The sequence below is a fragment of the Gymnoscopelus braueri genome (assembly GCF_963280865.1).
Source record: "Gymnoscopelus braueri genome assembly, chromosome: 1".
NCBI classification, from domain to species: Eukaryota; Metazoa; Chordata; class Actinopteri; order Myctophiformes; family Myctophidae; genus Gymnoscopelus; species Gymnoscopelus braueri.
Window position 1 is genome coordinate 23,290,113 of NC_137603.1, and position 15,614 is coordinate 23,305,726.

General features: G+C 41.7%; 1 protein-coding gene across 1 annotated transcript; it reads right to left on the reverse strand.

Moving 5' to 3' along the window:
- Positions 1-479: 479 nt before the first annotated feature.
- LOC308088003 (toll-like receptor 13) lies at positions 480-10,393 on the reverse strand (the record flags this gene model as incomplete). The annotated part of the gene is made up of 4 exons (XM_080432304.1): positions 480-693; positions 1,455-1,572; positions 1,932-2,492; positions 10,237-10,393. The coding sequence occupies 4 exons, from the start codon at positions 10,391-10,393 to the stop codon at positions 480-482; spliced, it is 1,050 nt and encodes a 349-aa protein (XP_080288430.1).
- Between the last annotated feature and the right edge of the window lie 5,221 nt (positions 10,394-15,614).

Here is a 15,614-nt window from a genome sequence, read left to right on the forward strand (position 1 = left end):
CATGAAAGAGTTTGAGAACCACTGCAATAGATTATTAATTCAAACACAGATCAATGTCTGGTGTCTCCCGTGGGTTCCGCTGGTCATGGACACGGTCAACAAGACAGTGGTTGAGTGGTTCTCAACCTTTTGAGGCCGCGACCCCCCAAATTAATCATAATAATCATATTTGAACTGGGGCCCCCGCACCCTGACAAGCACTTGGAATTGTAGGAGTTGAGGCATTACATTTAGTTTGACTCGGTTCCACAGATAAATATTGTGAACATTTTAAAAATGTTCGCCTCTTTCTTTTATTATTTGACAATTTGGCCAATGTTTGACCAGTTTTTATAGTATCGTTTGTTGATTACTTTTGGTAATCCCCCAAAATCATGTGGGGACCCCCCTGGGGGTCCCGACCCACAGGTTGAGAACCACTGCTGGAGAGGAAGGAGTGGTGGGCAGCAATCCAGGAGTACCGAGTTCAGTGGCATCTGCTACTCCGCACCCTCGCATTGCATGGATGTCTCCAGAGCTCTGCGTATGTTCTGCCAGAACAGTCCAGGGTGCTGTCCAGCCTGGGGCCAGCTCAGGTAGGTGTGTCTCTTCACCAGCTTCCTCATGTGATAGTAGGGAGACAACTGCTGGGCTGGAATGTCCTCCAGAAACACCAGGATCAACACGTCCTTCTTCTCATCAAACAGACGGTAGCTGCACACATGGAGAGGAGAGACACTTTACTGTAACCAACAGGGCAGCGGTGGACAAAGTACTCAACCACAGTACTTGAGTTAAAGTGTAGATATACACTCCTGGTCAAATATTACTCAGCTACAAGTGAAAGTTGCTCAGTCAAGTTTGTACTTGATTTAAAGTACTGGAGTATACTTGCTTTAAAAAAAAATGATTTTAAAAGTATTCAAAAGTACAAATTAGAAATATTTCTTTATATCAATCCATCACAGCATTGGAATATAGAAATGATGGGACATTTCTTAATGTAGGCCTACTCAACATGGATCCATGTTTAGTACATTCCACCAATTAACAGCATATTTTAAGCTCTGCCTCACATAAAGGTGACTAGAAGGTGGTCCGGTTGGCAGATTATTTAATTAGCTGCTGCTGTAGTGCAGTGTTTCTCAAAGTGGGGTCTGGGGACCCCCATGAGTCCTTGAGGGGATTCCACTTTAACCCGAACTACAAACTCACAACGCATGGCAATGTGCAGCATTGTGATCTGCAATTTTCAAAATAGCTTGAGAATTTTTGAATAATTCTGAATAATTTTGAAAACATTTAACACAAAGGTCCCTGGAACAAATATTTTCAAATGGGGGTCGATGGCAAATATACTGTATACATTTGGGGATCAAAATGTTTGATAACCACTGACTTAGTGAATCTGTAAATAAATAAATAAATAACACTCAAGATTGTGCAGTGAAATGTCAGAGAAATAGCGCCCCCACCTGGCCATCTGGATCTCTCTGGAGCACCATTCACTCTCCAGGTAATGATGGCTGATCACACAGATGGTCTTTCTGCTGCCATAGATGGCCTCTGTAATGTTCTCTATGATGGGTTTACCTGGAAATCAGCCAGAAACTATTTAACATCTTATAACAGACAGACAGACAGACAGACAGACAGACTGACAGACAGTAATCAAATATTGTCCACAATGTAGAAATACTGTTACAAGTAAAAGTTGACTTGAGTAAAAGTATAAAAGTATTGGGCTTGGGATGGGAGGGATCAAAATACCAAAAGTAAAAGTACTCATTATTCATTATTTGGGTAAATGCACTTTAGTTATTTTCCACCACTGCCTGTCATAATGATACTAAAGACCAGAGAGAGGTCTCCGTTTACAAGTGTTGGTGACAGAAAGGGAGTAGGAGAAAGATTTAGATAACAGAGTGCGAGAGACAGACAGAGGTTTATACCTGGTTGGAAGTCTCGGTGGTGTAGACAGAGTCTCCAGCCCTGCTCTCCCTCCAGCACTGGAAGCATTTCTCTGTAAACCCAGAGCTCATCGTGAACGTTGTAGGAGATGAAGGCATCGTAGTGCTGAGGAGCCCCCCTCTTTCTTTCCTTAGCATCATAAAGGTAGGCCAGGAAGAGGTAGTAGGCATAGAGTAGATGCAACCTCAGGAAGTGGTAGGTAAAGGATGTGAGCAGAGTTAGCACAATCGCACAAGTGGAGGCAACATAGCAGATGAAGCTAGCATCCATCCAACAGGAATGATAGTCAAAGTCCAGAAACCTTGTTCCCATTTTAGCCAGAGGATAGGCACAAGTGTAGCGGTGAGCGGCAACTATCGTCGTTTGGTTGTTGTTCAGCACCCACTCGAAAAAGTCAGAATTAGAACAGTCACAAGCGAAAGGGTTGTCAGCCATGTTAACATACTTGAGAGCAGGGAGGAAACGGAACGCAGAGACATTGATCACCGTCAACTCGTTCTCGCTCAGGTCCAGCCAAGAGACTCGAGTCAGGTTGGCTTGTGCTAGGAAGTCCAGGGACGTCAGTTTATATTTGGAGAGATCGAGAGCCTCGAGCTGTGGTGTATTTTTAAATGTGCTGTAAGGACTAACAATTTGAAAATTGCTTTGTATTTTAAGGCTCTTCAGGCTCTTCAGTAAAGGTAACTCAAGGGGAAGTGAAGATGTCATTTTGATTTCAACGACATTAAAAATGAGACTAAGAGTTTCAAGTTCATCCAGTCCTTCAAAAGCGGTGCCATCAAACCCTGACACTTTGTCTGATTCAACACTTAAATGTTTGAGCGATTTCAGACTGTTAAAATCCCCCTGTCCGACAAATGCAACGGGATTCCGATTTAAATTCAAGACTTCTAGTTTATGTAGACCAATACTGAACATATTGTCAAACATCCACATGAGATTGTCATTCATAGTTAGAACCTTTAACTCGTTGAGATCTTGAAAAACACACTCTTTCAGTTCAGAGATGCGGTTGTTATCTAGTAGAAGGTGTGTGAGTCTTGTTAAATTGAAGAAGTCTAAGCAGCTTAAATCATTAATATGATTGTCATTCAGGTTTAGATACTGAAGCATTGAGAGATTCTTAACATCGTCTGGCACTTTGGAAAGCTGGTTGCTGGCGAGGTTCAGGTGACTCAGTTGCTTCATTTGTTTGATTGAATCCTTAGACAGTTCAGTCAGGTAATTAAGGGATAGATCCAGGTTGCTTAGCTGAGTACAAGGTGACAGTGTTTCACTTAAATTTGCAATGTTATTAGTCTGTAGGTTGAGTGCCCTCAGTGTGGGTATTTTGCAGGCAATATTTAAGAGACCTCTGTTTATCCTCTTCTCCATGTTGCACAGCTCTAGGTACTCTAGTGAATCAAGGCTCTGTAGAGACTTTATGATGTTGTTAAAAGACAGCAAAGGATCCGAAAAATATGCCTTAGTTATATTCCTGAGAAAATACTTGTCAGGTATGTCCCATTCCCATCCAGACAAATTACAACAGGTCATCAGGTCGACTGTCTCAAGATATGGAAATACAGCTGTGGTGATGCTAAACTTTTTTATCGACTTTGAATCAACTCTCAACTCCCTGAGCTCAGAGGACATGTTTAAGGGTAGATCTTTTGACTGAAAAGTCAACTCATGAATTGAGATGTTCAGCACCTGCAAGCGTGGCAGTTGTAAGATGGTGATGATATCTGTAATTTGATGTATATAGTTGAAATTTAGATTTAGTGTCTGTAAGCTGGGGAGTAACTGGAAGGCAGCAGGGTTGATGAATTGGATTTCGTTATAATCCAAGCGCAGTATCAACAGGTTAGACAGTCCATGAAACATTTCATCTGACAGTGTTGTTAGTTTGTTGTGGTACATACTGAGCACCTTAAGTTCCATCGAATCGATAAAAGCCCCCTCATCTACTTTACATATTTTATTATAACTCAGTTCCAAATCTACAAGAATTGACAGATTGTAAAAATCAGCCCTGTGTATATATTGAATGTCATTATGCTGGAGTGTTAATGATGTAACATCTCTGGGGATGTCGTCTGGTATGATAACGAGTTGACGATGTTCACAATCCACTGAAACACCAGCAGTGGCATTTTCGGAGTAAACAACAGTGCAGTTTTTCAGGATGTAAGCCAGTATGGGACTTAGATGAAGCGTGCACAACAGAAATAAGAAGGGGAAACAATGCCAACTTCCGGTCTGTTGCATCATTGCTGTCTTCAGGGTGAACGGTCAGGAAAGTTTGGTGGAGTAATTCTGCTGTGGACACTGGTTGGTCACAACACTGTTCAGCAATTGATGATCTAAAGAGGAAAACAGTAAAACACTCAGGTCACATGTAACCTTTTATTTGATCTGTAACTCTAGATTGATTCTTTGTATACTCCATATGTCTTAAGTTTCCTTTAAAGCCAGACTTGTCCCATGTTGTTCTCACCTGAGACTGAAATATCAAAGAAAGCAGAAGAATAACAAGATGTAAACAAATGTTGTGCTTCATGTGGAATAAGAATGTGCATGTACTACTGTATATTACAGATTATTATACAGGTTGAGTCTGATACAAGGCTAGATGATGTGACTGCTTCTGAATACAACTGATCTGAAGCGAGAAATCAAGAACATATTTAAAATAAACAGACGTGTTCTTCTCCACTGTAGAATAAAACAAGTTAACGTGCTTTATAACTGTGACCAGTGTACATGGACTTCCATGGCGCTGGCGGGTCGCTCCAGTGTCGGTTGCTTTGGAAACTGGCCACTCTTAGTACAAACTGAGATCTGTCCATAGTTCATTATGAAAATACATGCTTGTTTTCTCCACAATCACAACTACAAACAGCTGTGTTGACACTAGGGGTGCAACAGTTAATTGAACTAATCGATTTAATTGATTATATGATAATTCAATAACATTTTCAATTAATAATCAATACATTTTTGGGCACAGAAATAGTGAAAATAGCATCTGCTATTATGAAGCACAAGTATACAATTTTGCTTAAGTGGTTAATTGATTTGTTGATATATGAAAAAAGAACACACTTGTCGATTATTCGATTCATCAAAAAGGTAATATCGATTGAATTATCGTTAAGAAAATAATCGATAGTTGCAGTTGTTGTCACAACAGTTTAACTTGGAGATGTTTCTTAATCTTCAGACACACATGATGTAATACTTACTGAGGTTGCCTCATTAATCCACCTTGAACAATATTCATCTGCTTTATTGTTACATAATGTCTGAGAAAATATTAGTCTCTCTGTGGTGTGCATTTCAGTTAATTCAATCATCCTGTGATTGTTTTCCCCACTGAAGCCTCTGCCTCTTACAATGAACTGTATGCAATGTACAAATCTGTCATCTATGTCCTTCAAGATCAACCTTGCAACACATAATACAGAAAAGTCCCCAGGAATAGTAGATTGATTCCAGGATGCTTTTCAGAGCACCATATGGAAATCCTTCTGCACCAAAGAAATTCAAATTTTTAAGTAAGGCTGCCACGATCGATTATTTTCTAAGCGATTGTTGCATTGATTGTTACTTTTTTCAAATAACCGAGAAGAATCTTTTTTGTTGACTTTTTTTTTAAGCATTCAGCCTATAATGACATGCTCCCAAAATGGGGACAGATTATTTATTTTATTATTTTATAGATAATCAATTTATAAAATAATCAATTAAATCAATTTGTTCGATTGAATATTAACTGTTGATTAACTATTGCAGACCTATATTGAAGCTTACCTGAACTCCTAAAAGCCAGTGACCATCATCCGTCCAATGTGCAGGTCTGAGGGGAATGCAGGATCAGGGTTCATGTGAGGCTGACACCTCACAAATGATATGGTGTGTCAACAGTGGAGGGAAGTGAAAGAAGAGGCACCCCTAGAAATGCCCACTTAGCGAAATACCTTAAGTCCATGGAAATAAGTCTTTCATGATGTGAAGAAATAGCTCTGCCACTGACCGCAGCACACACACACGCACATTGAGAGGAGAATTTTGTTTGTGGCAGTATTCTTCCAATTTGACCAAAGATAAGATATTGATCATTGGAGATCATCAGGTGTCATAGCAGCCACAGCAACAAGGTTGAACAGAGGGGCACAGGTAACAGAAAGAGCCCTATCTTCCACCTGGCGCAAAAAGCAGCGCAGGGCACAGCACTGTTTTCCAACCAACACAGTTGTCTATTTTTATACCACACTTTTTGGGGTTAATACGTAACTTTATTAGAGTATTTCCATTCTTTCTGTGCTGACAGTTGCTGACAGGGACCCCCATACAACATTTGGGTTGTTAAAATGGTTCAAAAACTTTCCAAATTGTTCAATTTCTTAAGATGTTTTGAAAATGGTAAATGGCTCACAGCAGGATGCGCTGAGAGCTTCTAGGTTAGCTATTAAAGTCATTAAACTGCAGTAGCAGCTAATTAAACAATCTGCAAATGGACCACCTTCTAGTCGCCTAGAAGGTGTTCTAGGACAGTGGAACCACATGTCCAAGTGAAACAATGGTGCTTCTCAGCCAATCCCAGTGATGGGGCGGTGTGGGGTGGAGGGTCATTAACTGACTTCTCAGGTTCAGCCGACCAGCCCGTCCCCTCGGGCTATGAGACTTAACCTCGCGATTCAATCTTTAATCGCACACTGCAACAAAGCAGTGCTGAATGAAATCTATGTTACTGCAAATCCAAGCGGGTTGTAGCAACATAAACATTTGTCTGTTGCCAACATTGGACTGTCAGAATCCAGGAGATTTTGGGGTGGGTGGTTTGGGGTAATTAGTCAAGTATTTAGTCAACATGTTGCACAGTCCAACGCTCTAGAATGTATTTTTAGAGGTTAATATAAAAAATCACTGAAGTTCAAACCCCTTGGAGTTTATCTTAGAGGCACAATGTTACCATCATTTGATAGTTAATGAACTGTACCCTCGATCACCTCATTACTTAAAAGTGAAAGTCTGTGAAAGTCTGTTTCAACATAGTAGATGTAATATCCTGTGTTCTGGTACATTTTGGGAGTTTGATACCAAATCCTGGAGACTCCTGCAGGATCCAGGAGGGTTGGCAGCCCTGAGTGTGGCATGGATATGCTCCAAAGGTGTGCACAACTTATTTTATTTTTTACAACGAAGTATAACAAATAGCAAAAATAGCCGTTTTACAGTAAAAGCAAGCTACTGTGAACTTGTAGATATGCTATTTTCACTAGTTTTGATTGAATGCAGTGAATATTCACCTATAAAGACATGGCCAAAATAGGAATGCCAGGATGAAAGTGTTTAACCACTTGTACCATCCCTACTCTGGGGATAACATTCAGCAAAAATAGCAGATCTACAAGGTCACAACGCATGCGTTTGTAACCTTGTAGATCGGCTGTTTCAGGGTTCATGTGAGGCTGACACCTCACAAATGATATGGTGTGTCAACAGTGGAGGGAAGTGAAAGAAGAGGCACCCCTAGAAATGCCCACTTAGCGAAATACCTTAAGTCCATGGAAATAAGTCTTTCATGATGTGAAGAAATAGCTCTGCCACTGACCATAGCACACACACACGCACATTGAGAGGAGAATTTTGTTTGTGGCAGTATTCTTCCAATTTGACCAAAGATAAGATATTGATCATTGGAGATCATCAGGTGTCATAGCAGCCACAGCAACAAGGTTGAACAGAGGGGCACAGGTAACAGAAAGAGCCCTATCTTCCACCTGGCGCAAAAAGCAGCGCAGGGCACAGCACTGTTTTCCAACCAACACAGTTGTCTATTTTTATACCACACTTTTTGGGGTTAATACGTAACTTTATTAGAGTATTTCCATTCTTTCTGTGCTGACAGTTGCTGACAGGGACCCCCATACAACATTTGGGTTGTTAAAATGGTTCAAAAACTTTCCAAATTGTTCAATTTCTTAAGATGTTTTGAAAATGGTAAATGGCTCACAGCAGGATGCGCTGAGAGCTTCTAGGTTAGCTATTAAAGTCATTAAACTGCAGTAGCAGCTAATTAAACAATCTGCAAATGGACCACCTTCTAGTCGCCTAGAAGGTGTTCTAGGACAGTGGAACCACATGTCCAAGTGAAACAATGGTGCTTCTCAGCCAATCCCAGTGATGGGGCGGTGTGGGGTGGAGGGTCATTAACTGACTTTTCAGGTTCAGCCGACCAGCCCGTCCCCTCGGGCTATGAGACTTAACCTCGCGATTCAATCTTTAATCGCACACTGCAACAAAGCAGTGCTGAATGAAATCTATGTTACTGCAAATCCAAGCGGGTTGCAGCAACATAAACATTTGTCTGTTGCCAACATTGGACTGTCAGAATCCAGGAGATTTTGGGGTGTGTGGTTTGGGGTAATTAGTCAAGTATTTAGTCAACATGTTGCACAGTCCAACGCTCTAGAATGTATTTTTAGAGGTTAATATAAAAAATCACTGAAGTTCAAACCCCTTGGAGTTTCTCTTAGAGGCACAATGTTACCATCATTTGATAGTTAATGAACTGTACCCTCGATCACCTCATTACTTAAAAGTGAAAGTCTGTGAAAGTCTGTTTCAACATAGATGTAATATCCTGTGTTCTGGTACATTTTGGGAGTTTGATACCAAATCCAGGAGAAATCCTAGAGACTCCTGCAGGATCCAGGAGGGTTGGCAGCCCTGAGTGTGGCATGGATATGCTCCAAAGGTGCGCACAACTTATTTATTTTTTTACAACGAAGTACAACAAATAGCAAAAATAGCCGGTTTACAGTAAAAGCAAGCTACTGTGAACTTGTAGATATGCTATTTTCACTAGTTTTGATTGAATGCAGTGAATATTCACCTATAAAGACATGGCCAAAATAGGAATGCCAGGATGAAAGTGTTTAACCACTTGTACCATCCCTACTCTGGGGCTAACGTTCAGCAAAAATAGCAGATCTACAAGGTCACAACGCATGCGTTTGTAACCTTATAGATCGGCTGTTTCTCTTTCCTCATTTTCCCTATCCATTCTCTCACTCTCCTCAGCCCTTGCACATGCAGGGATGATTCACAAAAGTATTTTGTGGCCTAAACTTACACAAATAAGAAACATCTGCTTCTCACAACAACTGCAAAGGGTGAATTGCGCCAAATTCAATTTCTATGCAAATGAGCCTCATTGGGGGGAGAACCCCAACTCATAGCCAGGGCAGCCCACTTTAGAGCCAGGAACTCCAGTTTATCAGAATGAAAGTGATAGTTCTTCTCAGACTCATTGCTGTAGTTACACTAGTCCACAGCTGCTTCATTTCACCTGACAGAGAGGAGTTTCACCAGCAGAGCGTCACAAGTGCAGAAGAACGTTATGATTCATGAACCAATCAAATAGGAAGCTAGTGCAGCAACAAGCAACAAAGAACACAATCTCAATCAAGCCAGAGGCCTCAAGGAGGAATCAAACCACCGTCTCCACAGTGATGAGTAACTAGACCAGGAGACCTGGATGTGCCAGACCCCTAGTGGTTAAATACTCGAGGTGACGTCGAGGTGACGTCATGCCGACATCCGAATGGCTGGGTAGGAAAAGGGGGACAGACCGACCGACAAAGCCTCATGTAGGCCGACCCCCTGGGTCTGGCAAATATAACAAAAACAAGACAGGGTCTAATAACGGCGTAGCTCCCATGTGGATCTCAACCTATGATTTCAGTCATCTATATGTATGACTCCATATGTGGGAAAGGTCTCAGCCCGAATCTACCCCCATTCACTTTTTGTTTTTACACTTATCACATTGAGGTTTTAACTCTAATGTTTATCTCTTTGCTCTTTTATCTTCTTAAGACTGGAACTGTTGCGTAGGATTCAGTGCATAATGAATTTCACGTGCCTTTTACTTTGTGATTGGTATTGTTGACAATAAAGTTGTCATTGAACCCTGACAATCCAGGAGTCCTGAGTTGGTGTCAGCTAAACCTGTTCCTTCATATCACATTGGATCCATCTTCTCCATTCATTGGCCGGTATTCAGCTCTCCTAAATGTCTGCATTTCTATAGTGCCTTCATGCAGAGCACTTTACAATCCCACATTTCATTCTACCATACACACATTCACAAATGACAATGGAGACAATCATTAGAAGGTACCACCCTCAATGGGACCAGTTACTGTAGGGGTTCAGTGTCTTGCTCAAGGACAATTCAACATGAAACCAGGATTAGCTGTGGGAAATTTGTGTTTTACAAATGGCCACTCGAACCCCTCAGCCACAGCCACCCCGGCTCGTCCTGGTCATCAGTCTTGTCCTGTGTATCAGCCTTGGAAGTGTCCCGTGCATCATCTTTTCTTCTCACCTCTGCTTTAGTCATGGACTTATCCTGGTCATCTGCCTTGGGCTTATCCTGTTTATTGACCATGGACTTGCCCTGTTCATTGGCCTTGATTTTGTCCAGTTTATCGACCTCATCCTTATCCCGTTCATCAGATTTGGCCTTGTCCCGTTTATCGGCCTCGACCAGATGCGTTGGCATCGTCCCGGTCATCTGACTCGGCCTTGCCCCAATTATCGGCCTTGCACTCGTCCCGGTCATCGGACCCTGCCTTGTGTCGTTCATCGGCCTTGTCCCGGTCATAAGCCTCAGACTCATCCCATTCGAATTCGGCCTCGTAACGGTCATCGTACTCCTTGTCATTGTTATCGGACTTTGCTTTGTGTTGTTCATTGACCTCGCCCCGTTCATGAGCCTCATCCCGGTCCCGGACATCAGACTCTGCCTCATCCCGTTCAATGGACTTGTCCCTGACATTGGACTCTGCCTCGTCCCAGTCATCAGACTTGTCCCAGTCATCAGACTCTGCCTTGGCCCGGTCATGACCCTCAGACTGCTCCCATGCATCGGACTCCTCCCTATCATAGGACTCTGCCTTGTCTCGTTCATTGGACCTGTCCCAGACATCGGACTCTGCCTCGTCCCAGACATGACCCTCAGACTGTTCCCATTCATCGGACTCTTCAGACTCTGCAGACTCTGCCTCATCCCGGTCAAAGGACCCAGCCTCATCCCGGTCAAAGGACTCTGCCTCGTCCCTATCAAAGGACTCGGCCTCGTACCGGTCAAAGGACTCGGCCTCGTACCGGTCAAAGGACTCTGCCTCGTACCGGTCAAAGGACTCTGCCTTGTACCGGTCAAAGGACTCTGCCTCGTACTGGTCAATGGACTCAGCCTCATACCGGCCATCTGACAATGCCTCGTGTCCGGACTCAACATCGTCCCGGCCATTGGACTCTGCCTCGTACCTGTCATTGGCTTCGTACCAGTAATCGGCCTCAGCCTTGTACTGTTCATCAGACTCATACTCGGACTCAGACTTGGCCTGGTCATCGAACTCTGACTCGTCCCGGTCAGTGGGCTCGGACTAGTCCCATTTGTTGGCTTCGTCCTGTTGAAGGCTGAAAAACAGGACAAATCCAAGGCCTCAGACTCATCCCGGTTATCGGCCTCTGCCTCGTACCGGTCACTGGATTCTGACTCATCATCGGACTCGGACTCAGAACAATTAATTGGACTCTCCCGTATCCCATTCAGTGGACTAGGTCTTGTCCTGTTCAAGGCCGAAAAACTGGAAAAATCCAAGGCCTCCGATTCGTCTCGGTCATCAGCTTCAGACTCATCATAGTCATCTGACGTGGACTCATCCTGGTCATCAGACTCGGACTGGTCTTGGTTATCGTGCTTGGCTTTGTACTGGCCATCTGATTCGGAGTCATCAGACTCGGTCTCAGAACCAGAAAGGTACTCTGACTCAAGCTGGACATTGGACTCGGCCTTGGGCATGTCCTTTTTATTGGCATTAGACTTGCCCTGTTTATTGGCATTGGATTTGCCCTGTTCATCGGCCTTGAACCCGGGTTCAAGGTCGGGTTCAAGGCTAGGACAAGGACAATAAACAGCCTTGTTGCGTTTATCGTCTTCGGCCTTGACCGCGAGCGGCTGTATTTGCGCTACTTGGACTCTCTTTTCTGTAGGCATGACGCTGAAGAGAACACATTAGCTTATATAATTTGTATGCTACGTCTCAGTAGAGAATCTAGAAATGGTAAATTACGAACCATACTGTAGCATACATCTTATAGCCTCCAGTCCACGCTTCATAAGACAGTTGAGACTTGTGTTTTTGGGTCCATATATGGCAATAAGGCCTCAATATAAAGTAGTGGTTCTCAACGTCAGGTTCGGGGTCTATGGTCGGCCCAAATTGACCCTTACAGTTCTGTAACTCAAAGAGTGTACACATGGAACCAAATGGACCCTTACCGGTCCAATTGGTTCCATTTATTTACTCTCTGAATTAAATTAGCACTGATGATTTTATGGTGTATATCGGGATTCCAGTATATTGTGTGTGTGTGTGTGTGTGTGTGTGTGTGTGTGTGTGTGTGTGTGTGTGTGTGTGTGTGTGTGTGTGTGTGTGTGTGTGTGTGTGTGTGTGTGTGTGTGTGTGTGTGTGTGAAAAAAGAAAGAAAGACTAGAAAAGTGCACTCCTCATCATAGGCCTAATGCCTACCCAGGGACCTCACATTTTGGAAGGCAGTCATAGCCAATTGGAACGGAATCTGACAAATCTGGTCAGATTGAAAACATCGACTATCTTTCAGTAATTGCCAGGACAATATTTTTCTTTCTTTCTTTTTATATTTTTGCCTCATAAATCAACACACACAGTACCACACCATCAATATCTTGCAAACAACACATCATAAAATCAGGTATGAATCAATGTGTCAATATAAAATTCCATTCCATTTCATATACACCTTTTACCAGACAAATAACATCCACTCCAGTATAAACTCACAAATGCTGTACAGAAACATTGTGGTTGTTAATTTAACTCTGACAGTGAACAAATGGAACTTTACTTACTTTACTTTATTTGTTTATTTAGACAGGACAGAGTATATTAATGAACGTCACATGAACGTAAATACACCGGATTTAGCAAAGATGCTAATTTTCATCCGCAGTCCTCACACAAAACATAAAATCAGAAAAACATAACATCAGAAAACAGACAAACGGTGAAATACATTTACATAACATTACATAGCCTAAAAATAAACCTAAAATATGATCACAAATGGTTGCAGCTTTGGTTTTCAAGCAACCATCTTTTCACATTGAATTTAAAAGATGGAAATGTAGCACAATCCCTTATATGTAGAGGAAGGCCATTCCATGCTACACAACCCTGTACTGAGAGGACATTTTGACCGAAGGTTGTTTGCCGGTGCGGCAGTTCACAATCTCCTCGAGTGGTTGCTCTGGTACTGATTCCTCTTTCAGGCTTCCTTTTAATGAATTCCCTTAGGGGGGGCGGGCACAGACCATGTAAGGTCTTGTATATGACCCCAACCTGTTTGAACTTTTTGAAATTGTCGAAGCAAAAAAAATTGAGCCTCCTGAGTATGTTACAATGATGATAAGAGTGAGGCTTCCTGTCAAACACCTTGAGCGCACTTTTGTAGAGCTGTTCAATGGGTTTTAGAATCGTCACGCCTGTGCAAAACCAGTTTGTAAAACAGTATTCAATGTGTGATAACTAAAAAAAAAAAAAACTAAATTAGTGTGATAACTAAATCAGGGGTAGGGACCTTAGGCAAGGGTGCCAACTTTGGCAGAGGGGAGGGGGTCAGGGGGAACACTGGCATAAGTGTGGGAGAGAGGATCTTTCAAAATAAGATCATTCAAAAAACTTTGTCAATTAAATTAAGTGCCCTCACATCTGTATGCAAACATCCTGCACATACATTCTTCCTGCACATACATTCTAGATTCATTCAAACTGACAGGGTGGAGGTTTATTGGGTTATTGCTATGAGTCTGATGATCATTACCTGATATGAAAGAAAATATTTCAAACTAGAAAAAGTGCACCTCGGAGCACAGGTCTCCGCCAGGTCAGGTCGGTTATTGTGGGCCATCAATGTTCAGAATTCGCCAATCAGGATGGAATAGGAACAATTAGTGGATCAGTCTTGAACACTTGACTATAGAGATAATGTGTACCGATTTGCGTGATGTTTGGACAACATTTGTAGGAGTAATATAAAAAAAATATGTTTTGCAAAAATCTGCCTCCTGGTGGCACTATAATAGGGCAAGTGTTCCTCAATATAATGCGGATATATGTGCAAAGTTTCACCACAAACTGACACTGCGTTCATGATTTGCAGCATCTTGTTCAAAATGGGCCACTCCTGCGAACTTTAGATGTCTATCTTAGCCAATCATGGTGGAATATGAAAAATCAAACAGATTTGCCTTGATCACATGACTATAGAGATCATGTGTATTGATTTGCATAACATTTGGATAAAATCTGAAGGAGTAATATTAAAAAATGTTTTACATAAGTCGGCCTCCTGGTGGCGCTATAAAAGGCAAATGTGAAAAATGCAGGGCAAAGGTTTTTGCTTAGCCTCTAGGGAGTGAGCATACAAAGTTTTACACAGATCAGTGCAGTTATAGGTAAAAACACGAATCGGCCTGTTATAGCCCCGCCATGAGGCTGATTTGAAACATTTGAAACTTAAATTTAGAACATATGGCATGCCCATGCCATATCTTCTAAATATACCTCAGTATTTTGTGTTTTATATTCATAGTATATTATTCACATATTCACATATTGCACAGCAGTAGTACAACTTATTTCCATACAAACAGGTCCAATTAATATAATTAAAATGTTTTTTCCTTTAATACTGTTGAGCAAGATTTGGGTTCTTCTTCAATTTCTATTTTAGTAGAACAGTTTAACTTTTTAACCTTTTGGTGTCTGGCATTTTGTTTTAAATACTAAATATGGCCATGGGTGCAGGCAAACCCAATTGTATTCATTTGCGTGGCCGTTCAATAAGTAATTTCATAACAAATACATTAACCACACTGATGCAACAAATTTAATATTCATGTTCCAAGGACCAATGTTACCCATTTCTAATTATTAATGACAAAAACAGGTGTTCTGAGGACAGCAAAGGATTAACCACAGGAACCCTAGAGTGCATAATAGGCGAACATTATTCGGCGTTCACTATTTTAAGTGAAGAGATTTGGTGTAGAGAGGAAAAAGGATAGTAAAGAGACCATGGGGCTGTGGTCAACAAAGTAAATAATGTAAGTGAAATATGGCCATAAAGTGTAATAGTGTTTAAGTGGTTACAGATCATGTTGAAGACCAACCGTTAATGAATGTTGAAAATAGCTAAAGATTTAATAATAGTGATATATTTATTGAAAGCCACTAAACCTGGTATTTTGGAATGTCCACGCTAATTAATGCCCTAATCTTTTTGGTATAGAGATCAGTGTAAACATTGATCTGATGCATCATTTCATACAGAAAAACAACATACCTGTACACCCTCTATGTTAAGTGCTTTAATATATTATATCTTCTCTGCCGACAGAAAGGACCTGGTCTTTTCAAATCTATCCACAAACACGATCTTGTCTATTGTGGGGAGCCACCGGGACGATCAGAACCACGAAAGGCTTCTGTTGTTGACATTTTTCCGGCTCATCCACAGTGAAGTGGTATTCATGTGGATAAGCGACAAAGTACTTGAGTAGT